We start from the raw sequence: 25,816 nt of genomic DNA on the forward strand, positions 1-25,816 counted from the left end.
AGGACCGTGGACATATAGACTCATACAGTAGGAGACATCTGAGGCCCAAGAATGCTGCCGTCCTCCTCTGGATTCTCAGGGCCCCAGAGCAGCCCCTTGGAGGTAGGGGATTTCTGTTACTCCACCTGATGTGTGTTGCTATCCTAAAAGGGGAGAAAGGATCTCAGGAGACAGCTGTGGGTCACCTCTGCTGTGCTGTTCTCCCCCATACTTTCAAGCAGAATGACAAGGGAAGGTTGGTCACAGGAGCAATTCTTATCTCACCCTGGCCTCTCACCTGACAGACGTTTTGGTAACTTGGCAAGCTAATTTGTCCTTTGTAAATAAACTAAGCCAAATGTTCCTGCTCAGGCTGTCAGTAGCCTAACCACTCTGTCAGGCCATATCCCGACACATTCTTCAAGAACCTTTGTTATTTTGAGTTTTAAGGCCTGATGTATAGTAGGGTGGCAAGAACCTCTCAGAGTGATTGGGTGATATTTTTACTTATCAGCCCACTGGGGTAAGGGTTAAGCCACACTCCTTCTTTGGCTGATATCTGGTCCCCACTGAATCCTGTCCAGCCCTCCTCAGTTCCTGAGAATGATCTATACCTCAAAGCTGAATTTCTAGCATTTGCACCAGACAGTGTCTTGGTCATCTAAGAGCATGGCTGCTCTCGCAGCAGAACATCCTGATGATTATGGCATCTTCACCACTGACTCTGCCATACAGCGAGGCCAGCATTTGTGAATGCTTGCATTGTGCACAGCACCAAGCTAGCAATTCCTGCCATCCTTACCAGGCAGACCTTGCTCCCAAGACAAGGTTTAGGAAAATTAAGAAACCTGCCCAGGCTAGTAAAATAGGCAAGTGTCAAGCCAGGTCTCCCTAATGCTGAGCTCAAACCAAGGTGTACTGTAGAGAAGGAATTGAAATGGCTTCATAAAAACAGGAAGTGCAACTCATCCTATAGTGTTCCAGTATCACAGAATGCACAAGATGGGATTCCCCTAGGATAGCTCCCCTGCACATGCCTTTTCTCAGGAGCTGAAGATAGGGACAGCCTGTCCCAGGCCTTAGAACACTGATCTTTGAGACCCAGAACAGAGAGGGATGAGGACAGCAAGCATGGGGAGGGTGGAAAACATACCTAATTCAGAGCATTTACAAGTGAGGAGAAGAGCCAGTCTTGGGGTTTTCTGCTTCTTTCCACAGATCCATTCAAAGCAGATAAACCCCTTCTGTAAGAAAAAAAATTATATATATATATAATATATATTTTTAACATATAAATATATATTATATATATTAAAAAAAAACCCAGCCTCTTTGAGAACATTAATTTTGTCCTCATTTAGAAACCATGCTAAGTTACACTAAAGGTAATGGCATTTTAAAAAATGTTCTCGGGGAAACTCCCAGCTGAACACACAAAGAAGCTGTCCCCAGGGAACAGTGTAAGGATTGTCTGAAGGAACTGACATTGGTGAGATTACAGAAATCATAATATGTGAATAAATGAACATATGGAAGAAATCAACAAAGCTCTCTCCTCCTTCCCATATGTAAACCCGGCCTTCGCCTAAAGTCCTTAAGTAAATGCAGATGTAGCCAAACTAGGCACCAGATGGCAAACAAGAACTGGACCATGAGGTAAAGAAAGCTTTCCATGTTTATTCAAAGATGGGAGAAAGTCATAATCCAGAATTCTGTGGTATTCTTAGAAGGGCAACCTCAGGTCACTTAAGCCTAACCAAGGCACAATATGACCCAAACAACATCAACAGAATTTATAACAACTGTGACTTGCTGTAGAAAAGCCACTACCATCTTACGTGACTGGAATCTGATGTCAGAAGTTGTAAGTTTGGGACATGAAAATGCTACTTAAATAAAAGGAACAGGGGCAGAGGGGCAGGAAAGCAGCAGAGCGGCCTTTGGTCAGTATTCACATGTGCCGGCAGCTTTGATGCTCCTTTAATTTTCTCAGCTATGTACTAGGTATTGGGCAAATTCTATAAGGGTACTTTAAACGGATCAAGGATGTTAGGTCCCTGGGTCCCACCCTGGGATGCCAACCTAGCTATCACTAGTACTTTCTGTGTTTTGCTCACATGCTCAGCTTTGTAGTTCTGTGTTGTTGGAATGTATAACATTTGACAAGGAAGTTAGAACCCTGAAGACTCTCTTCCATGCATAACCCCTAAGTACTCACAATATGCCAAGCCTATGCATATAGCCACAGGCCATGTGCTAAGTATGAAGCTCCACCATAACTCCTCTGCCCTTCCTGCCCAAACCCACAGGACTGGGAGACACTCTTAGCTAGCCAGGTAGTGCCTTGAGATCAAAGCAAACATTCTATGAGGAATGGAGAACATGACTCTCTTTTCATAAACAATGGCCTTCACCTTCCTCACCCTTCGTCACAGCCTGTTCAGTCCAGTGAGCATCAATACTGAAAATGCCCAAGCACACCCTTTGAGTCCTCACTTTTCAGGGTGCATGGAATTTACATATTGCATGAAGAAAGTTCTGGTATTGCTTCACCTTCATGTACAAGCTTAAATGAGCATTAAAGTGCCCTCTCTCTACAATTCAACTAATTCATTGCATGTGGAGCAGAAGGGTAAAATGCTTTCAAGCCAATCAGAACTGTTGCCTGCCTTTACCTCCAACTAAGCCCACTGCCTCAAGAAAGCCATCTCATACTCTGGTACTTAGTGTACTTGCCTCTAAAAGGTCTGAAGTATACCTTGAAGGCTATTCTGAGAATCACTTTGTTTTCACTTCCTCCTACTCGCCTGTCCTGTTTCATGTGTGCATTCTTCCTGAAGGTCTGTCTGTGTCCCCATCACTCTTACTTGATCCTAACTCTGGATGACAGAAGCATATAAAGCTCAAGGCAGACTTCTATAAGACTTCAATCACCAGCACACTGGTTCACTTAGTCCTGTTGTCTAGTTGGGTTTGGCCATTAGGAGGCACTAGCAGAACCCTAGAGAATTTTTCCTTTCCCAGTATCCTCGACAGGGTTACTACAAGTCAGCTGCAGCCTTACTCCCACCTATTACAGAGATGGCCCCATGAAGACAAGTATCTCTGTGTGGTGGGAACCAGTTCTCTCTCCCTTTTTCTTCTTCAGACTAAGGTAAAAAATGGCTCCCTAGTGTGGTCAATCCACAAATTCTTATTTCTTTTCATAATCCATTGTTCACTTCATTTATTTTTCATTCAATTTATTTCATTTTAATGACCCATGTGTGGGGGTATGTATGTGCCATGGCAAGCATGTGAATGTCACAGGACTACTTTCAGGGGTCAGTTTTCTCCTTCTACCATGGGGATCCCAGGGATTGGACTCAGATTGTCAGCCTTGGTGGCAAGTGTTGTTACCTGGCTGAGTCATCTTACCAGTCTCAATGTCTACTTTTTTAACGAACTCTTTCTTAAGATTACTTCAGTCACATCAGTTTCCTGGCAAGAATCTGGTCAATATGCTATGCTAGCTCGATTTCGTGTTTCACACAATGTTTCCATTAAATCATTTAGCTTCCATCCCCATCTTTCCTCTCATAAATGATCTATTTATTCTCTACCACCAGTCACCCTTAAGTAAACATCCATTAGTGAAGCCTTTGCTTTGCTTTGCTTTGATGGGACAATCAATGCTGGTTAGCTGAATCTGAGAAGTTAACAGTGTTTCTTCAGGGTCAGCACACGAAGGCTGTGGTCCAGAAGGCATAGAAGAGGTACATCTTACTGAAAATGGTAATGAAATTGGTAGTGTGTAAGAGTCCCCTAGGTGATACTGTTTTTGAAGGCTTGAAGGGGAATGGAGAGCAGCTGAGTCTTGGCACCAGGAGAGGCCATTGGTCTTGAAGGTGCAGCCTCAGTTACAGTTGAAGGCTGAAGACTGAAGGGGCCATGGGAAACCATGATGCTTGGCACTGTGTGACAGGGTCAGGGTCCTGAAGAGAGCCCAGGAGATGGTAAAGTGCAGTCCAGTTGCAGCAAAAATAAAAGCTGGTTCTTTAAAAAGATTAACAGTATTAACAAGCCTTTAGCTAGGTTAACCAAAGGAAAAAGAGAGAAGACCCAAAACAATACAATTAGAAATTAATGGAGACATTCAGCATATATTGGAAATCCAGAGAACCGTAAGGACATATGTTAAAAATCTACATTCTCCTGACTTGAAAATTAAACTAAAAGAAATGGATGACTTTCTAGATGCACATGACCCTCCAAAGCTAAATCTAGATGAAGTAAATAATTTCAGTAAATCTATAACAACCAATGAGATACAAGCACTAATTTAAAATCTCCCAATTTAAAAATATCTCAGGGCCAAGGGGATTTAGCCCAGAATTCTACTAGACCATACAAGAAGAACTAACACCAACACTTCTCAAATCATTTTGTAAAATAGGAAAGGGGTACTTTCTCATTCTTTTTATGTAGCCAGTATTACCCCAACACCAAACCAGACAAAAACCCAACAACAGCAAGAAAGAAAACTATAGGCTGAGCTCTCTGATGAGAACAGATGAGAAAAATCATCAATAAATTATTTGCAAACTGAGTTTGGGAACACATGAAAAAGATGATCCACCATGATCAAGTTGGCTTTATCCCAGAGATACAGGGATGGTGCCACATGCATAAGTCAATAATCCACCACATAAACAGATTCAAAGGAAGAAACCACATGACCATCTCATTACATTCAAAACAGGCCTTTGACAGACTACAACATCCCTTCATGATGTAAGTTCTGCAGAAACTGTGATACGGGGGACATATCTCAACATAATAAAGGCAATATGCAACAAACGCTCAGCTAAACGCATCATGCCAATCTCAAAGCATTTCCATTAAAATCAGGAACAAGACAAGGACTTTCCAGTTTATATAGTGCTTCAAGTCTTGTTGATTGGTGTTTTGCCTACATATATGTCTGAGTGGGGGTGTTGGATTCCCTGGAACTGGAGTTAGAGTCGTGAGCTGCCATGTAGGTACAGGGAATTGAACCCAGGTCCCCTGAAAGAACAGCCAGTGTTTTTAACTGCTGAGCCACCTCTCCAGCCCCCTTCATCAATGTGTTTGCCTAAACAAGCCCTATATAATGACAACACTAGTTGACATACCGTATACTAGATTTCACTCCCTTTTATTCTCTACTGTAGCACCTGTGGTTCAGCATTAAATGAGGGCAGAGCTTCCTGGTCCCCTAGCACAACACCTGGGGCACAATAATTTACAATACTTGTTTGTTCAATGAAACCAGCACTCTGGCTCAGACTTTCCATTGTGAAGAAGCCGAGATCCAAAGAAATGAGGCATCTTAATCAAATGAGCCCAGACTAAGATTAATACAGGCCTCCTGATTTCTACATCAGTTGATTTCCAGCATGCCATGTGCTTGTCTCTGACATTCTTTCTGGAGGGAAGCAGATTGAATCCCTGTCTTGTGAAAACAAAAACAAGCTCATATTCGTAAACACAGCTGATACTGTTGTTTTCTTCATTTGTTTTATGTGAAATGCCTTGAAAATCCAACCCCAGAATAAATTCTGTTTTTCCAATCCTTGAAGTAATGTAGCTTTTGTTGTCTACAACAATTTTTTTGTTCATTGTTCATCTTCCTTTCCCTCATGACTAAAGGGGTCAGCCGGTATTCTGTGTTGAATGATTCCTACATTTAATTTCTTTTTTGTTGTCATAGCCTTGCCCTGTGACATGTCACAGAGAAGATCAGGAAGTGCTGCCTTTAAATAGTGACACTCAGAAAACAGGACGCTATCCTATATAGAAATGAGAAAGAGATGGCTAATTTAGCTAATATTTAAAGTAAGATGCTACTATTAATCACCTCTGTACATTTTCAATTATACCTTAACAATTCTATGGAAATTTATATTATTTCTATTTTAAAGATGAGTATGTTGAGGTACTAAGCAGTAAATTGCTTAAGCCATTTATTTAGCCAGTAAAGATCCAAGAGTCCAGTCTCAGCAGTATTGAATCCAAAGTCTTGATTGTCTATGAAGAATGCACTGATTTTACACTTAGGAATTACTACAATATACAACTGAGAGCCTAACCTTGTATAGATAGGCCAGTTATATACCATACCATAGATTTACCACCCCTGGGTTGTTCATTCATTTATGAATCCATTTCAGCATCTGTTTATTCTTTCAAAATGCACCATTGCATTATTTATATGAATTGTGATGAATACAGATAGAATAAATGCCCTCTAGCATAGTTCAGTAGAGGAAATAATATAAGTGAAAAGACATCTTTTCTATTGTGTGCTAAATAACAAACTAGAAGGCAACCAGGGGTACTGGGATCATACAGAAAAATCATAAACCAACTTGAAAGGACAGACAGTGGCTTTTTTCTGGACATGCTATCCTTCTTCATTTTCTGTCTCTACTGGACCCCCATTTTATCTCTCTTCTACTAACTTCCCACTTTTCTTCCAGTCTTTCTCTTGATTGGCCTCCCCAACTTCTAGGTCCACATTCATCTTCTTTGCTTATCTTCTTCCTAAGACTGATTTGGAATGAATTCAGGCTTAGCCGGAGGAATTCTAAGACTAGGCCAGATGTCCAGGATCCACTGCCAACAGTATGACCCTGGCTCCAATCCAAAGCTGGGAACTTTGTAGAGCATGATAGAAGAATGGATAAAGGGTGTCTTAGATAATATGGTTGCTCATCTATGTCAACACAGAGCCAGCATCCTGAGCAACTCAGGCCATGTTCACTATGTTAATTGAACATTGAAAATTATGTTTTATTAACTAATTTAACCCTTAACTATTTTATACATGTATATAATACATAGTGATTACCATGACCTCCCAGTCTTTCTTATCTCCTTCCCATCCTTGTCTTCTATCTTTCTTCCATACAAATCTCTTTCTCACATTGCTGTTCCTGTTGTTGTTTTGTGAGCCACTAAGTTTGACTAGGGCTATAAATTTGACCTCTAGATCTATCAATCCATTGGAGCCTAGTGGCCTCAGAACCAAGTACACAACTGAGGTCAATGACTCCCCCTCTTCTAGGTTCTACTAACAATAAGTAGTTAGAAAATAAGGGGATGATTCCATAAATTCTTGATACCTCCATGAATAATTGCAGGCAAATCTTGTGCAGACCCAGTGCAGGTGGCTGCAGGTTCTGCAAGTTCATGTTTGCAATGGTTGTGTTATGCTTATTAGAGGATGACGTTTTGTGCCTGTTCTTCCTGTCTTTCATCTCTTATGTTAGTACTCACTGCTCATCTGAAATGGCCCCTGAACTTTCAAGGGGATAATATAGATATCTTAATTAGAGCTGTCCCCTTCATTATCTTTAATTCCTGACATCTTGGACAGTCTGAAGACTCCACACTCACTGCTGTTCAGTACAAAGAGAACATGGCTGGTGAAGTGAGACAGTTGTTTTGTCTGTGGAAATAAATAGACATTTTCCTGTTTGTTTAAATGGATTGATCAAACAGCCTTCCAAAAATATGTTAAAAGAATTTAATGAAGTTACTATATGGAGTTATATAATGGGGGAGAAAATACACCAACCAGATCTGATATGCTACCAAATAAACCCCTAGTGCCAGTAATGCATTACAACTTTTTGAGCAGAGGAGTCCCATAAATACCCTACCCCCAAACATTACAGGAGATTACCAATGCTGTTGATTACCCTCCACAACCTAATGGTAATATCCTATTGCTGAACATATATGAATATGTTCACGTATATGAACATATACAAATATGGAGAAATCAAGCTGGGTACTCAACTGAAGCTTCAGCTGTATTGGCTAGCATTCAAGTGTTGTACATGCTGTCAGAGGAGAAAAGTAATCATCAATGTCACCTCAGCTATGAACCTTGTGAGCTTTACAAGCAACCTAGTACATTTGCCTAGCCATTTGCCCACTATTACAAATGGAACAAATGTCATAGGAGTAACCAACCACTTTTATTTAATTTAAGGCCCCCTCCATGAGATATAACACATATCTGACATAATGAGGCTAAAAATATACAACTAGGTATTGATGGGCTCTAGAGGAAAGCCTACTACTATCATTCTGTTAAACGAACATAGTAATACAATGACTCCTAATGATGTATTGCTATACCCATAGCATCACTTAACCCTCATCTGAGAAGCTTCTTACAATAGATAATTAACACAGAAACAGACAACTCGACAATGTTTAGAGAGTGAAGGGCTTTGGAGTGGTAAGACGTAAAGAGGATGTCTTCATCATACCCGCCCTCAAGGCTCAGGGATATGTACAAAAGCAGAGGCAGACATAGTGAACAAGTTTAAGGAAGCGGCATTTTCAGATAGAACAAGGCCAATGCAATATGAACTGGCAGAAACTGTGACAGCATGCAAAAGACCTGCACAAGTTTGAGCCAGACAAAATCCCAATGTGGAAAAGGTGAATGTGGACACAAAGTCCTACTCTTGGCCAAGAATCTAAGGAAATATTTGCAATTAATAATTGCTGAAGGAGGGAAAAATCAGTTTTCTTCAGTGGAGTGACACTGAGTGGGTCAACCACACTCCAGGACAGGCCTTATGCTCAAGAATAGCCAACAACAACAACAACAAAAATGGATTCCATATGTTTTTGTACTTTGTTTCAGTCCTGGCTTTAAGATTTATTTATTTTTACTTTATGTGTATGATGTCCTTCAAGACCAAGGACATCAGAATAAGTCACTAGATCTGTGGAACTGGAGTTACAGATGGTTGTGATCTGCCATGTGGGTGCTGGAAATTGAACCTGGGTCCTCGACAAAAGCAGCCAGTGATCTTAACTGCTGAGCCACCTCTTCAGCCCTCTGGTTTTTTTGTGTGTGTGTTTGTTTGTCAGTTCACTTGCTTGTTTTGTTTTAAGAGACAGAAAGAATATGAAATTGATTGGGTACGGGAGAGGGGGAGAATCTGGGAGGATTTGAGGAAAGGAAAAACATGGTCAAAATATATTGTGTGAAATTCTCAAAAAACAAGTAAAACTAAAAACTTCATTATTAGTATGAAGAATTAAATGAAACTGAAAATGTTCAATGGACTGTGCCCTATCCAAGGTTCACAGTTCATGTTCCTTAATAAAGTAGTTAAGAATAGGTCTTAGAACTTCATCTTACATTGGAGGAATAAAATAAGGTGTTTATATAGCACTAGCTATAGTAAATACTTAATAAAGTACTGGCTGCCACCACTAGTGCCATTGTTATTGTGACATGACCATTTTTCTATTTCAGCTCATTGCAATGCTTTATGCCTTCTCAGAAATGTCACCAGGATCATTTCAATTCCAGTAAACAATAAGTGACTAATTGAGCTCGCCTGTTTTGCATATTTAGAGTGTATGATCTTATTGATGCTTTTAGTAAGAAGCCTTAGAAAATCCATAAAAATGAGTCAAGATCATATAAATAGGATCAATAGTTGCTCAATATTCATATTTAGACCCAGTCCCTATCAGCCAGGCCATGTATTAGGACTCTATATCTAAACCTCTTGACAGGGACAGAGCCACCCCCTGTGCTATGTTGACCCATGATTAATCAAGAACGAAACTACATGGTGCCAGTAAATCAGCTGATGTGTGCCCTGTTCGAGTGGGACTAGGGAAGCCTTGGAAATTGTGCCACGGAGAGTCAAGACTAACTTGTCATCTGTGAGTTAATTAAGACAGCGCACACACATACATACCCCAAACTGGTTGCAAAACTGGCAAGATTTTAGAGATAATTTAATCTGGTGCCCTTATCACTCTGCTGATAAGATAAGGCCAAGGAAGGGGAAAGGTCTTATTCAGAGTCATACAGATGGTTGTGATTTTGTTTTGTTTGTTTCAGAAAGTAATGTGAGCAGCTTCTCTATACATCAAGGAACCTGCTTTCCTCTTTATATAAGCACAATGTATTGTCCATGGTTAAATGTGTCTTTGAAAGGGGAAAAGAAAACTTTGAGGGTTTTACAGGGTCTAAGCACCATCACATGAGGGTAACTGTGATGGATTCCGCCTAGACACCTACCTGTTGAGAGTGAGTTCTTCAAGAAATGGGCTCAGTTTTACTCATGACTTGAAGCAAACTTCTAATTCACTAATTTAGGAAAATCATTTGTCATCTCAGAGACTGTGCTTCCTCATTTAAATATAGATAAAATCCCCCCACCCTCCAGAATTTGACAGTCAGATGTGCGGTACCATGCATTAAAAATTCTCTCAGTGGAGCTGAGAGAATAAATGCTCTACTAAAAGCTGGTAGTACATCAGTGAATAATAATGCCAGGAACTCTGTGCTTCTGGTTCTGACCAAAAAAAAAAAAAAAAAAAAAAAAAAGAGCAGAAGTGAAGGGCCTCGTGGAAGGAAGTAAACAATAAGCCAATAAATTAACAATAAAACTTCAGATGACAGTATGTATAAGGTGTGTTATGAAGATAAAAAAGTGTTGATGGTATGATCACTGGTTTTTAGAAGTGAACTGATTCAATTAAGTGTGGCCGCAGACAGTCTTGGAGAAAGTGTATTTGAAGAGGCCCTAAAAGAAAAGGCCAAACAATGAAAGGAGAGGAACAAATTGGGAAGGAGCAATTTTAGCATAGTCAGTCATCAGCAAGAAAGATAGTGTTTCTAGACTGGCTCATGAGGAAAGTAATGAATATGACAATGCTGGAAATAGACACAATCTCCATCTTGAAGGTTTCAGATCCTGAAACTTTCATGGAGTCTGAGTTTTATCAGAAAGCCTTAGGTGTTCATTGCAGGTTTTAAGAGGTGAAGAGATTGTGATGTATGGTCATTGTCTTTGGTTCTTGTACATACGAAAACTTTTAGTTCCTAAAAAGCAAATTCCTTAAACTTTTGGCATCTCCAAAATGATATCTTCTTGAATGCTAATGAGAAGGTTGATTGCTTGAAGACTATAGATGGGTACCCAGGAAGGCCCAAGCATGTTAAAAAGCCCAGAGCTTTCAGCCTGTCCATTGACTTTCCAAGACAGAAGAGTAAGGTTCACTGATGTTCCCATCTAACAAATCCCCAAATGATGGGACTCCTATAGGCCCTGGGTTGATGAGCATATGCAGGTCATGACTGGTACCATGCCCAGAAAGAGCATGGACCCTTGCTGCATTCTGTTTTCTTTCATTTACATCTGCATAGGATTTGTGGAGCTGATAGCATATTAGTAGTAAGTAAACTTTCCTAAGTCCTGTGTACCCATTCTAGCAAACTGGGGAGCCCTGGTTTATAGTTACTCAGAAGTGTAGAGAAACTCAAGGCTTGCAACTAAAGTTGGGGCATCCTTGTGGACTAAGCCATTAGAGTGGGGAGTATGACCCTGACTCTGGGCAGCTAGTGCTGGAATTTAATTGTGTAACATGTTGATGTCCACAGAATTGGAAAATGGATTGGGATAAGGTGGTAGTAGATCCACACATAGGGTGTCCTAAGTTTCATGGGTCAAAACAACCCAGAGACAAAATCTAATTTACTGCATTTGAACATTCAGCACAGTTTGATGGATTGCAGACTCCAACTAAGTATGGGTTTTAGTGCAGTAAATGAATCAAAGACCAGATCTGGCCTGTGAATGCTGCACATTAGCAGAATAACAAAATATGTAAGGCTGTGATGTGCCTCAAATCTCTCACGTAACTACCTTGGCAATGCTATTAGAGACATATTATTACCAACCTTTCAGATAGAAAAATCATGCCTAAAGAAAGCAAGATGTTTGCCTGATTACAGTCCCAGAGAGAGTCCACAGAAAAGTCCAATTGTAATCTCTGGCGAGCTGTTACAGTGTTGTTTAATGACAACACTGCAGTTTCCTCATTCTGGGTGACCATGACCACTGTATAGAGACAAAAGTGAAACCAAGAGACCGATTAAGAATGATGGTCAGAGCTGGGTATGTAATATTCAATCTACTGTGAGTAGATGCTGTTATTCCCATTTTGTAGATGGGAAAACTGAGTTTGGGTTTGCATTTCCATACTCATATGTGGCATTTTTTCTACTAACTGTTCTATTTCCTATAGAATTAGGCATATCCATGACTCCCCTTTTTTAGGTCCAAGAGAACTGGTGAGAAAGGAGTATATTTTAGGTATAATTGAAAAAGTTTTGTTTCAATTTGGTAGACCTTTTAAAATTGAAAAGATAAAATGTAAATATGTGACACATTTAATATAGAGCAATATTTTTACAATCTGAAGATTAAGATACAGTGTAGATAAACTGACATATAGATGCTAAATGTACAGTTCTATGAGGTTTAAAAGATGGGAACGCTTGCGTAATTAAACATGTATAAATGTCCGTGACAGATTCAGTGTATTGGGAATGGTGAATGGAATGCCAGTCTTCGCATCACAGTGGATGCTGAAGACCTCTCCCACTCTGTCATCTCTTCCTGCTGCTCAACTGACATTGCTGTTTTCAGTGCTTTGTGCTGAGAGAGTGCCATCTGCAAGTCAAAAGATGACCATGCCAAACATAAAAACCAATAACATAAACAAAAGAACAATTAGCCATTTCTTAATACTTGCTAGAGGAAAATCACTCTGCTGTTTTTTCTGTTTTTCTATGGAGGGGTCATGTGCTCCTGCCCACACATATTAGCACATGAACTTGTTTTTCCAGTAAAATGAGTCAGAGTTTCCCAAGAAGGCAGATTAATGTATTTCAGAACTATGTGTCAGCATCTCTAGAGAAAGATAGTCCCCAGCATTAGAATCTCTCTCTCTCTCTCTCTCTCTCTCTCTCTCTCTCTCTCTCTCTCACACACACACACACACACGCATATATATACACACTGAACAGACACGTGTACACTCAAAGTGATCACACAATTATCCAGAAGTGGGATTTGAACTCAAGTCCAGAGGACTCAAAGATTAGGTGGCATTCATTATGAGGAGGATGGGGCGGAGTACGAAGCTAAGAACTAACCTAGAGTCAGAACTGGCCTTAAATTCAGGGCTTCATGGCAATCTGGCTGCATGTCTTTGGGCGTGTTTTTCATTCTCTTTTTCTCCCCAACCTCCATTCAGTCCTGTCACTCAAAATGTGGGGTAGGTGATAATGCCTGTATTAGAACGTTTCAAGGAATACAAAGTCACGTGTGTAAAGCAAGTGGCATGGTTCCCAGCCCAGGGTGAGCACCTGGGAAAGGCTGGCTTGAAAGTTGGCAGCTGATGTTACGCACACCAGTGCTTTTGGATCATATCGCCATTCAATCATGAGGAATTCGCACGTATATCTCAGTGTGTGGACATCTGTGTAAAAGCATAGTCTATCATGCTCGTAGACTATTTTGTAAAACAGACAAAGGATAGCTGAAACACACATATTTTGAAATATGCATACCTATCCAGTGTCTAAAGGTCTATTCTCTGTGACTGATAGAATTTTTGTGTGATGTTTTCGGTTGTCAAGAACAAAGCTCCCTGTACAGCCTAGGCTGGACTTAACATTCTGATTCTCCTGCTTCAGCCTCCTGAGTAGTGGGATAACAAGCATGTTTCACACATAAATCTTTACGATTTTTTAAATGTGTGTGTATATATGGTGTGTGTGCATATGTTTTCATGTTTGAATTGTGAAGTTGCACATATATATGCAATGTTGATTATCAGAAATCTTCCTTGATCCCTTGTCATCATATCCATTAAGGCAAGGTCTCGTAACTGGGCCAGAGATTGCTGCTTTGGCTTAATCATCTAGCTTGCCCACTTTTCCAGGGATCCCCTATACCTGTCTTTCCATTCACTGTTTTTTCCACCTGGCAGTTACGTAGATGTTAGGATGGTCGAATGGCAAACATTCTGTTCATTTAACCATCTCTCAGTCCCCTTATTTTTGATGATTTTTAAAAGATTTTATATGTGCTTGTGTTCATATGTCAAACAGTGTTCTTGATAATTTTGATTTTTCTTCTCCAGGGCCTACCTTACCAGAGTAGAGGTTTGTTATTTTTAACCTCATAGTGTAAAAAGATAATATTTAATAAATATATTACCATTTTCTTTTTTTGCTTGAATCTGAGCTATTTACCATTACGTACTCACCATTCACTGAATCTTTTTCAGACATTTGCTTTCTTTTTCTTTTTCTTTTTTTTTTTTTTTTTTTGAGGATTAGTGTATATCAAAATTAGGTCCTAGCTATTAGTCTAGTAATACAGGACATTTAAATGTCAGCATATAGCAAATTCTGAATGTAGTGAACATCGAAGCAAGTACCAGGAAATTATATTAGTGCTGGAGGAAACTTGCATGCAGCCTACATGACTCTTGGTGTTTCGCCTAATGCCAGTCTCTAGCTTAAGTGCAAGGAAACCTTAATTTGTTTGGAGCAAAAATCATGCATATGGCACTTCCAGTATTTTCTTCCAGGATATTTAATGAAGCACCCCAAGTGCTTTCTGAGTGAAGATGTCTCTGAGTGCAGTGTCTCAGCAGACACTGGTTTTTATAGTTTTACAGTGTCTGCTGTGATAGGCATCAACTTTTCGTTCACAGACATTAACTGACCAGTGATGGATGCTGGGATTGTGTTCAGTCTTAGCTCTCGTGTCATACTCCCTGCCTCCTGGAGGCTAGCTCTCTCCAACACCAGGTCTTGATTTGTTCTTTGCCATATATCGTAACTCTAGACAATTCTAGGCTTTCTCTGCAGCTCCAGAGAAATCTAGACCACCTGACAGTCTTCCCCATATCTTAAGGTCTGGGGTCTCCAAAGTAGAGGAGAATATTCGACTCCTGTGATGAATGCCTAAGTTATGTAGGCTGTCTCTGACAGGCCACCCAACAGTACTTGGGTACTTGGGTGTACTGACAGTACTTCCAACAGCTAGCCCGCAGCACATGACAAGCGTTTCCTCTGCCCACTGCAGGCCTGGCCACTGCCAATACTGTCTCCAGAGAAGCAGAAGCAGAGTGCTGACTGGTATCTCAGCCTTGACACAACAGGGAAGGGTCAAGTCCATGAATGAGGCCTTTCATGGCTGGCTACAGGGACCCCATTTTTTTCCTACAGAAGTCCTGCCCTTGCTTTCAGAAGTGACAATCAAATGTGAACTTTCATGGTTTATTAATAGCCCTGCCTTAGAGAGATAGAGAAAAGAAGTGATTAAAATGCTATTTTACAAAATCTTTTATTTTTAAAGAGCGTTCATTGTGTGGGCAAGAAGGAAAAAGAAAAGTCGCTCTATTCATTGTGCTGTCTAGACTCTCAAACAAAGAGGATAGCGTGCTGCAAATTGAGATTGTCCGGCCCCTACATGCTGACAGAAAGTATGAATTTAGAGCTCAACTTCAAATAAGTCCCTTTGAACAGAAATATATTGTGGGGTGACTATATTTAGCATGCCAGCATTTCCATAATGAATTCATATTGTTGTACTGTAGTGATTCCCAGATTTGCCACAGGCAGGAGATTCATGCGTTTTCACTTTTGTGGTAATTATCTGGAGAAATTGGGACTCTCAGCAGTGCTGTTTATGATGACAGCATTGCTGCTCTGGACATTCTCTGTACTTTTCTGGTACCCATAATGTGACCAGCCTTCCAAGACGTGAAGTTGAGCCAGAGCCTTTTGACTGCCTGTGTGTAACCATAACTTAAAATAATGTAATGTAGGCAGAATCTGTGTGATTTGCCTACAGCAGTAAAACCAATATCTGCCACTGTGGGGAAAAAAAATCTGACTAAAGAAAAATAATGATCCACTCTCTTGAGCTTGTTAACAATTTCATATATTTTCATCTGACCTTAATAAAAGTTTGCACATGTAATCTTTATTTAGCAAGTTATGTGAAGCAAAAACTTGTATGGAACACTTCACACAATTCTTTCTTCCTTCCTTTTTTTTTCTCTGAGACAGGTTCTCCACATGTTGGGTTAGCCTCAAATCCCTGGGCATGAGGAATCTGCATTCCTTAGCCCCCACCCCCACATCCCCCAGAAGCTGGGAATACAAGTGCCTGCTATGGCAGCCAGCTACAAAATTCCTGAGACAGATTGAAAACCAGCTTTAGTTTTCACTCATACTGTCCTTTCCACTGTGGAGGGGAGTAGATTTTCCCGTCCTGGCTATGAATTACAGTAGTTACCTAAGCACAAAGTAAGATGGTGATACAAATCTTGTGTGCCTTTACAAATCTTATACCCAGCCAAAACTCAGGAACTCAAATACCGAGGGATATACAATAGTAAATGTGAGCATGTCCCGATTTCTGTGGCTGGGGTGAGGCAACACATAACAGGGTTTCTTCATTCTTCCTTAATCACTTCTTTGCAATTGTTTCTCTTCTTCCTGTGAGGTAGTTGGGGGAGACAGAGCAATCTCATCAATAAGACTCTGGCTCTCTTAGATGTGAGTGGCTAGTTCTTGGTCTCATAAGGCTCAGCTGTAGGTGTTTCTGGACACTCACTATCTCTGAAAACGTTTCACCTACAGTATGAGTTAATGCCCCTGGATCCTAGCAGAGTACTAGTTTTTGTTGTTGTTTGTTTGTTTGTTTGTTTTGTTTTAATAAATCTGATAGTTCATTCCGATGTCCTTAAATGGCCACACTGGACAGGAACTAAACCAACCATGACAGCCTCTCATCCCAGTGCCTGTTAAAGTCTGTAAGGAATGGCCATGCCTTTGAGGGTCTGACAGCAAGACCTCTCTCCTCTTCTCTACACAGAAAAGAATACTGGCTGGCATGTCCCTTCACAGCGTGAGCCACTTATAATCTACTATGTACTATAGCCCCAATGCCAGGCACCTAGTGAAGGAAGCCCCAGTGGTTTGACTTGTCGGGCAATGGCCTTCCTTATAGCTCACCCTGGAAAGAGTCCTGATCAAAGTAAACTAACCTTCCCTGAGAAGCCTGTCTCTGTGTGATCTTCCATACAGGTGAAAAGGCATAGAGACATTCCTGTGTTCTTAGCTACCCATCCACAAACTCCCCACGGTGGGCTGTTTCCAGCTCACTCTGATATCATGTATCTGTCATCGTGGGTCTCAGTAGAGTCTTCTGTTTTAACATTTTTTTTCAAACATATTATCTTTAAGTTGATTCACTCGGCCGACATTCCTGCATGCATCGGATATGCCAGATGCTAAGTTTGGCAGTGAAAATAATGTTAACAGTTCCTTCCTGAAGGAGCTCACAGTCTAGTTGGGAGACTGATATGTTAGCAAAAAAGCATGACACCATGTCATAAAGGCTGGCTAGACGGAAGCATGAGTTGCTGTGTGATCAAATAACTCAGTCCAGGGGGCATGCAGGCAGGGGTGATGACTCAGCAAAATTCTCAGGAGGCTAGGTACTCGACCTAAGTTTTAAGTTGACCCTTTCTCAGAAACAAAATCAGCCCTTTTTAAATCTCTAAGATCTCCGCTGTGAATACGTGTTTCCTTATTTTGAAAACAAACAGAGGTAATGTGAAGAAAAGACTAATGTGAAGAAAAGAACAGAGAATTCCCTGGTGTCTGCCATTTGCTGGACATCTGTTACTGTGGGGAGGAAAATAACTTAAGTACCTTCAATAAGCTTCCTGGATCGCATTCATGAAGGCAATACTGGAGTGTTGTCTCAGGCCCCTGAAAAAGCAGGGCCAGGAGGGACATGCCCTCGCAGAATTTCCCAGCCCGAGGGAGGTAATAAGGGCAGGGTCTTCTCAGAAGCATAGCAGAGGGAAAAGCAAAAACAAAATAGGATAAAGTGGCAAAGGTGGAGGCACCTCTGGCAACCTATGCCACCGTGTTCCACTAAGAAATTATGCCATGCAACAGAGATCCAGTGTTGGAGAGATATTGGGTGGCGGAGAAGGCAAAAGGCCTTCTTGGAGTGGGGACATGAGGGAGAGATGGAAACAGATGGGAAGACAGAATGGACAAGACAGATAGGGAATACGGGAGTGAGAGTAAACTGGAGCTGGAGCAAATGAACAAGATAGGGAATGAGAGAGAGAGAGAGAGAGAGACAGAAAGGCAGAGAGGCAGAGAGTGAACAAGACAGGGAATGAGACAGTGAGACAGAGAGGCAAAGAGAAAGAACAAGACAGGGGGTAAAAGAGAGAGACTGAGAGGGAATGTTTAAAGACAGGGAAAGAGGGACAGAGAGAGATGGGGGTGCTTTTATGCATCACACCTGGTGCACTTGATCGAAGCGGGTGACTTAAGCTGCCACTAGTCCCTGAGGGCAGGCCAGTGGAAATGCCTGATTGCTAACAAAAACCAGAATGAATAGCAAAGTGGACGGTGGGAATGCTAAAACAATCCCAGGAAGTAAAACTGAGTCTCTGAAGGAAAATGTCTTGACATAATCAGAGGTATACAGGGCTCATAAAACATCCCAGAGCAGAGCGGCGCATCAGGAAGATGCCCTCCACAGAAGGACTGCACGCAGCCTCCCTTTGAGTTTTTTCTTGCCTGCTTCACTGGTTAATAATTTTTTTTCATCCATTTAAAAATCTTCCTCCCTCGTTAACGCTGCCATTTCTTTCTGCCATCAGTGTGCTTGCTAATACATCACCTCTTCTCTCCCCGGCACCTTTTTCCTCACCTGCTTATTCAGGGCTGGAAGACCGCAGCATAAGTTCAGAACACCCACACTGTCTTTGGGGAAGAATCCCTAAGAGCAACTTGGCTGGAGTGTGAATAACAGGTTAGCAGACAGGCAAAGCTGTCCACTTTCCTAAGCTTTGAATGGTCTTTGAAATGAGCATGGCGTATATAGAACTTACCATACTGTCTTTTGATCCCAACAAATGTCCTTTCCATTCAGTAGCAAACTCTTTAAGAAATGTCCATATAACCTATTTCTCTGTTGTCCTCCTGTACTGAGTCTTCTCCTTGGCATATAAAAGTGGCTCCATGTGCTTTATGACTATGTTAGGGGCGAAGATTCAGCAGGTCCCAGGCAAAGCCCCGATTCTGCTATAGCTTACCTTTTGGTTAAAGCATACCAGAAGGTAGTTAACAGTATGTAACTGAATTGATCAGTAAGTTGGCAAAGATGGACAAGGGAACTCTTGGATATGCTTTGAAGATGAATAGAGTCTCTCATATACTGTACAGCACGAAGATTTTTCATTCCACCACCTGTTGTTAATATATGAGTGTCACTAGGACAAAGAGCATGTCTCATATTACCTATTACTCCCCAGTACACCGTGAGTAAACATATGACATAAGTTCTGTCTATGACCCCAGAATGACTACAGACTCATTAGATGTTCAATAGCTCTTCTTATGGCAGAGCCTTTTCTGTGGAGGTTGTTTTTGTTTTGTTTCCTGTTTGGGCTGTTCCATAGTTAAGTGTGCTGGATACCAAGGTTGGATTGTCTCTATGCTCTCAAACTTTTTCATGGATCAGAAACCTTGTAAAACTGCCTGAGGAAATCTAGTCCTCCTCTGTGCAGGCACAGAAGGCCTTTGCCTTCTGGGTTGTGTGCCCTAGAGACCTCAATGCACACAGTCATTTATTAAGCCCAGGATGTGTGGTACCAGATGTAACCTAAACTGTTCATTGATTTTTATTCTTAGTGCCAGGGAAAAACAAGTTGCTGGGAGAAAGCATGGTTTAACTGAGGGAATTAAGGGAAGTGCATTATAATTACAAAGTTCCTGCATGTCACAAGCCTGTCTTTGAGGTTTGGGTTTTTTTTGTTTGTTTGTTTTTTCTTTCTTTCTTTCTTTCTTTTTTTTTTTCTTTTTGGTTTGGTTTCTTGAGATTATAATATAATTACAGCATTTCTCCCCTCCCTTTTCTCCCTCAAAACCCTCCTGTATGCTTCTCGTTCTCCTTCAAATTCATGACAACTTTTTTATTAGTTGTTATTGCATGCATATATGTACATACATATATATTTCGAAGTATAACCTGTTGCGTCCATATACGGTTACTTGTATGTTTGTTTTCACAGCTGACAGTTTGGCACTGAACAACCAATTGGTGTGTTCTTTTCTGGGGAAGACCATATTCTCCCTGACTCCCCCTCCCCATCCCCAGCTTTATTCATTTGCCTGTAGTTTTTTGTATAGAGTCGAGACTTCATGGGCTTTTCCCTGTACAATTTGGCATGTTCATTGGTGTCATCCTTGTTCAGTTGACATTTTGGCAGTCATGTTGGTAAGAGTTTAATGGGTATAGCTTCTATGGTACTAGGAGTCACAATCTCATAAACAACTCCCCATCTTACAATCTCCCCAACCCCACATATTTCACAATGTTCCCTGAGCCTCTACAACTCAGCATTTTGATTGGTTATATTTTTCTGTATCAGTCTATTTCTGTTGTAAAGAGAAGTTTCCTTGATGAGGGGTGAAGACTGCAGTTAACTGTGGCTATAAGTGTTTTTAAATTGTTGTTAAGGATTATGCTGGTTTGGTAAGTTAGTTATAGATTCTCCTCCAATAGCCATGATTTCACTAGCACTAAATAGTTAACTAAGTTTCCAGTATGAAGCATGGTTTTCCTCTTGTTGAGCAAGTCTTAAGTCCAATTAGAGAGCTTTTGGTTACCACCAAAATATGTATGCTACTACTGTACCCGGAGGGTTATCATGCCATTCTGGTCATTGATGTGGTTCATAAGTGTCATAGCTGGGTAGGACTCTCTCTCTTTTAAAGCTTGCATGGTTACTTCCAGGTCACAGGTTTCTGGGGCCTGTATGGAAGTGTGTGGGGTTGTCTGCAACAGGGACTTCTTACCTTCTATCTCTGAGAGGTAGCCAAGGACAACAATAAGCTGTCTGTTTTGGGAGTTATTTCAACAGACCTGACCAACAACTCAAATGAGGGCTTATCATGTCTGGTATTGACCTTTTTTGTTAGGTGGTCTTTGGCTCTTGGAAGGAACACCATCAATCCAGATGACATGAGATGGATACACACACACACACACACACACACACACACACACACACACCTTTATTCTTATTTTACTCACTTCTCTGTTTACTGCCCTCCTTCTCTCTAAAGAGCCACCTTTCCCATTTCTCTGGCCAGCTTGCTTATATCCTGCTGTTCCTCTCTCTGTTGCTCCCTAACTCCCTTATCCTGGCAATGGTCTGTTTTACTTTCCTAGTTTCTGTAGTTTTTACAGGCTCTGCCCTCACATCTGAAGATTTGGAAGCTAGAAGCCTCCAGTGAGAGAGAACATGGGGCATTTGTCTTCCTGGGTCTTAGTTACCCCACTCAATGTGGCCTCTTCTGGTTATATCCATTTCCTTAAAAGTTCATGATCTTGTTCTTTACTCAGCTTTCTGTGTTGTTTCCATCTACCAGGACGCAATGGCAAGAATGAGCAAAGTGGGGAAAGTTGTGCTCCCGAGACATGAGGACAAAAAGTAAGTTTGCATCTCTGTATGAAGCTGCTAGAGAGGGGACTGGAGAATAAGACTTAGAGAGTAAGAGCACTGGCTGCTCTTCCAAAGGTCCTGAGTTCAACTCCCAACAACCACATGGTGGCCCACAACCATCTATAATGAGATCTGGTGCCCTCTTCTGGAGTGTAGGCATACATGCCGGAAGAACACTGTATGCATAATAAATAATTTTTTTAAAAAAAGCTGCTAGAGAATGAGAGCATGAAAGGAGGTGCAACTGTTCATCTGAGATGGACATGGGATCTGGAATTGACCTTGAATCAACCCTGCATTCCTTTCGCTCAGCACAGTGGTTCTCAACCTCTCTAAATCTATGGCCTTTAATACAGTTCCTCATATTGTGCTGACCCAACTATAAAATTATTTTTATTTCTACTTCATAACTGTAATATTGCTACTGTTGTGAATTATGGGAGATGGTTGTCAATGGGGTCACAACCCACAGGGTGAGAACCACCTGCCTAGAGGTTGCCCGAAATTCCTCCTAAGGAGAGAACTTTGGTTTCCCAAGATACAGAGTTAGGCTGGCTAGAGCTTAGGTCACACGCAAGCTTCCAAACTCTCAGACCAATATCTTCGCCCTCAATCGTAGGAAGGAAATCTGTTTTGCTCTGTTCTAAAGTATGGGAATCTTTTATATTCACATAGAAGGATCAGGTGGCATTTCCTACCCTTTGTATATTTCTTGGCACAGAAAGCTAGAAAATGCCCCACGCTTAAATATGGAGTCAGCAAAATATTTATTTATTTATTTACCCATTTATCCATTTATTCCTTTATTTATCCATTTACTTATTTATTGAGTCTTTTCTATATTTAAATCATATACTGAGCTCTGGGCAGGATGGAGAGAGCAATGAGACACTACCTGATTTATACACAGAGATGATTTCAAATCACATGAATGAATCCTTCCATAGAACTACCAGCAGGTAGCAACATAACCCAAAGAAGAAATACACAGGACCCTACAGGGATAGAGGAAAGCTTTTGGGAGAAGACTGAGTCTTGGCTAACTTTAAATGTTTGAAAGAAATTTCCAGACAGGCCAAGGCAGAGAAAAACGTATGCAAAGGACCAGCTTTCATACTGAGATCACCATAAACAACTCATAATTTCAGAACACAAAGATGAGGTAAGGAAGTGACACAGGTGAAGGTCATCTCATAAAGCTCATGGGGTCACACTGGAGATCTTTCTACTGTCAGAACTGAGTTGTAAGCAGTGATGAGACCTGCTCAAATGGAGATTTTGGAAAGTTCACTCATACAAGATCGATTCTTGAGAGCTAAGGCTAGAAGTCAGGAGGCTTCATTAAAGGCTCTTGGATGAACCCACATTAGCAATTGGGGTCACTATGAAGTCATTTGTAATGAGTCTGAAGATGAAGGAACCAGTAATAGAGGAGAGCACTTGAGGGACCTAAAGGGAAATCTTCCCATGTCACCGAACAGACAAAGATCCGAACTTTAGAGTTTGAAATACCCACCAAAGGAGCAATCTAGTTTCATTTCTTCTTTGTCTCAAAGTGGAGTCAGGCTGCTAACGCCCCTGTGTATAAACCCCTCTCTGCCCAGCTTGGGGAGAGATGTTGGTCTCATTTCTAGGAAGTTTACCCTGGATAAACAGCTGGATAAGGTAAAGCCATTGATATGGCTGTCTGCCAGAGACACTGGTGTGTGGAAATTGCAAGAGGGATTAAAATGTTCATCCTTGTACGTGGCCACCTTTGGTTTTCACCTGTGTCTAGTCACACCACAAGTATTTATTTAAGCCTGGGGAACTCAAGCCGGAACACTAGGATTCCCTTCCCAGTGACTGCAGTGTGTCCGCTTGAGGGCGCCTGTAATAGCTGCTTATTTGAAATGAGAAACAGATTATTCCTCTTCATCTCTTTCGTGACCCTCTGAAGACTTTTCAGAGAAGTGTTTTTAAGTTCTTTCGGTAAAATCCAAGTGTTTTTCTTTGAAAAGACTCTGGCATCTTGACCACAGCGGGCAAGCTTTCGGCGAAGCGGAACAGCAGTGCTGTGCCGCCATCTGCAGGCATCACAAAGATTGCAACCAGAAAGCCAGAGCCCATTTCCTCTTCCTTCCCGTTGGTTTCAAATTTCATTAACTTTTAAGAAAGCTAGGGTCGAATGTCAGTCTCAGAAAAGACCCTGTGCCCAGATATATTTGGTCCTTGTGGAGCTCCTATCCTTTCTGTATCAGACTAACTCCCCTTCTTTCTTATGATTTCCTGTACTCTGCCAAAGGTTTGGTCATGAGTCTTTGCTTTGAAAACACTGCTAGTTAGACCATGTATGGATATAACCTAGAACCTCCAGTCAGATGTAGCCTGTGGTAGCTCAGTAACCAATTGGTTTCCCAAAGTGAGGGGAACAAGGACTATTTCTAACAGGAACTCAATGACTGGCTCTTTGGCCTCCCCACCCCCCAAGGGAGGAGCAGTCCTGTTAGGCCACAGAGGAGGGCTTTGCAGCCAGTCCTGAAGATACCTGACAAAACAGGATCAGATGAATGGGGAGGAGGTCCCCCCCATCAGTGGACTTGGAAAGGGGCACATTGGAGATGAGGGAGGGAAGGAGGGGCTGGGAGGGAATGAGGGATTGGGACACGGCTGGGATACAGAGTTAATAAAATGTGACTGATAAGAAAAAATAAAATTAAAAAAAAAAAAAGAAAGCTAGGGTCAGATAGAAAGGGAGGAGGTCCTCCCCTATCAGGGGACTAGGGAAAGGGTATAGGAGGAGAAGAGGGAGGGTGGGTGGGACTGGGAGGAAATGAGGGAGGGGGCTGCAGTGGGGATGCAAAGTTTATAAATTGTAATAAATAAAGATATAAATAAAATTAAATTTGAAAAATTTTAAAAAAAGAATGTTTTCTTGGCCCAGAGGCACACAAAAGAATTGCTCAAGAAGAGGAGAATTTAGAAGATAACTCAGCTGGCAAGTTGTGTGTAAACTTAATGTCTAATTAAATAACTATAGTTTAATAAGCAAATGTTTATGAGGATTCCAAATTATTTAGCCTTAAAAGGGTGAATCTTGGGTTCGTGTTAAGTGAAAAAGACATTTGCAAGAAGACAAATGGTAGGGGATAAATGAATCCAGTGAGAAGAGTTCAGGAAAGGTGTTGCTCTCAAACCTTCAAGTGTGTGAGACAGGCTGCTTCTAAAAGTTTTGAGATTCCAAAGTGAGAAATTGGTCACATCTCCACAGAAGAGTGGCACAACCTAAGCCACTCAGGCCTGGTTCACAGCCAACCATAGTTCAAACAGGGCTCACCGGAGGAGTCAGATGGAGTAGGCAGGTGAGCAAGGTCACTACCAGACAGCTGAGGGTAGGGCCAGCTGCAGGGAGATGTTGGTCTCATTTCTAGAAGGTTTACCCCTAGGCAAACAGTGGGATAAGGTAAAGCCATTGATATGGCTGTCTGCCAGAGACACTGGTGTGTGGAAATTGCAAGAGGGATTAAAATGTTCATTCTTGTACCTGGCCAGACTGTGGTTTTCACCTATGCCTAGTCACGCCAGAAGTATTTATTTAAGCTTGGAATCAGAAGGGATCTACACTAAGCCTGAGCCTTTCAGCGCTGCGGAGGCTCAGAAGTCATTCCTTCCTGAGTTCCAGCTCTGTTACGCTTTAAGCTACAACACTTCAGACATGCCTTGCTGATAAAATGCTGCATCTCAGACAGGCAGCTAGTGGAACTTCATGCCATTGACACATAAAAGATAGGAAGCATACTAACCCCTTATTCAGGGATGCAGCACTTGGGAGGTTTCAGCCTGACCGTGACACATACATTCCCATCCTTCTAAATAAGAGGGGACGCCATATGATGGCTTTGTTTTGAGAATGTTTAACATGTTCCTTTTTGTGCCCCCACAGATATTATGACAAGAAATATCAAGTGTTTCTGAGGATGGTTGAGCACCAGAAGGAATATTCAGCAATCATGAATGGAACCTGAACAGCGTTTGTGGGTGCCAGTCCATAAGGACTCCATGTCGTTCATTAGGGGTCTTTGTGTTCATCCTATGCTCAATGACCTTTAGGTACATTTTAGCATTCCTTTCTTATCTTGTAATAAAAACTTCCACATGCGCAAGCATAACAGGAGTCTCCCATGTCTGTGTCCAGAGGCTGCAGTTATTTGCTTGCCATTTTGTAGCTCACTTCCCTGGTAGCAGTGGCTTCTTATTAGAGCATGGAATCTCTTGTAAGAACAGACCTTGGGGAATGATTCAGTCATGGGAAGACTTGTTCATTCTTTCCTTGTCAGCTAATCAGACTTACACTACTTTATGTGGAATAACCTAATGCTTATTCTGTGTACTTTATGGCGTTGGCTCCTTCTATACTTCAGGGGAGGTAACTTTA

At 41.4% G+C, this 25,816-nt stretch overlaps 1 protein-coding gene across 19 annotated transcripts in view; it reads left to right on the forward strand.

Moving 5' to 3' along the window:
- Positions 1–25,550, forward strand: part of Fggy (FGGY carbohydrate kinase domain containing) — a 362,592-nt gene extending 337,042 nt beyond the window's left edge. For 16 of the 19 annotated variants that reach the window (XM_060365879.1, XM_060365896.1, XM_060365885.1 and 13 more), the window contains 2 exons: positions 21,329–21,390; positions 25,325–25,550. In XM_060365879.1, coding sequence (XP_060221862.1) covers positions 21,329–21,390; positions 25,325–25,406 — 144 coding nt within the window. In that variant the 3' untranslated portion in view covers positions 25,407–25,550. Of the gene's footprint in view, positions 1–21,328; positions 21,391–24,325; positions 24,387–25,324 lie in introns of all 19 variants that reach the window. The other 3 variants (XM_060365880.1, XM_060365888.1, XM_060365881.1) reach the window with 2 other exon arrangements.
- Positions 25,551–25,816: the final 266 nt, after the last annotated feature.

Source organism: Meriones unguiculatus, chromosome 12 (genome assembly GCF_030254825.1).
Source record: "Meriones unguiculatus strain TT.TT164.6M chromosome 12, Bangor_MerUng_6.1, whole genome shotgun sequence".
NCBI classification, from domain to species: domain Eukaryota; kingdom Metazoa; phylum Chordata; class Mammalia; order Rodentia; family Muridae; genus Meriones; species Meriones unguiculatus.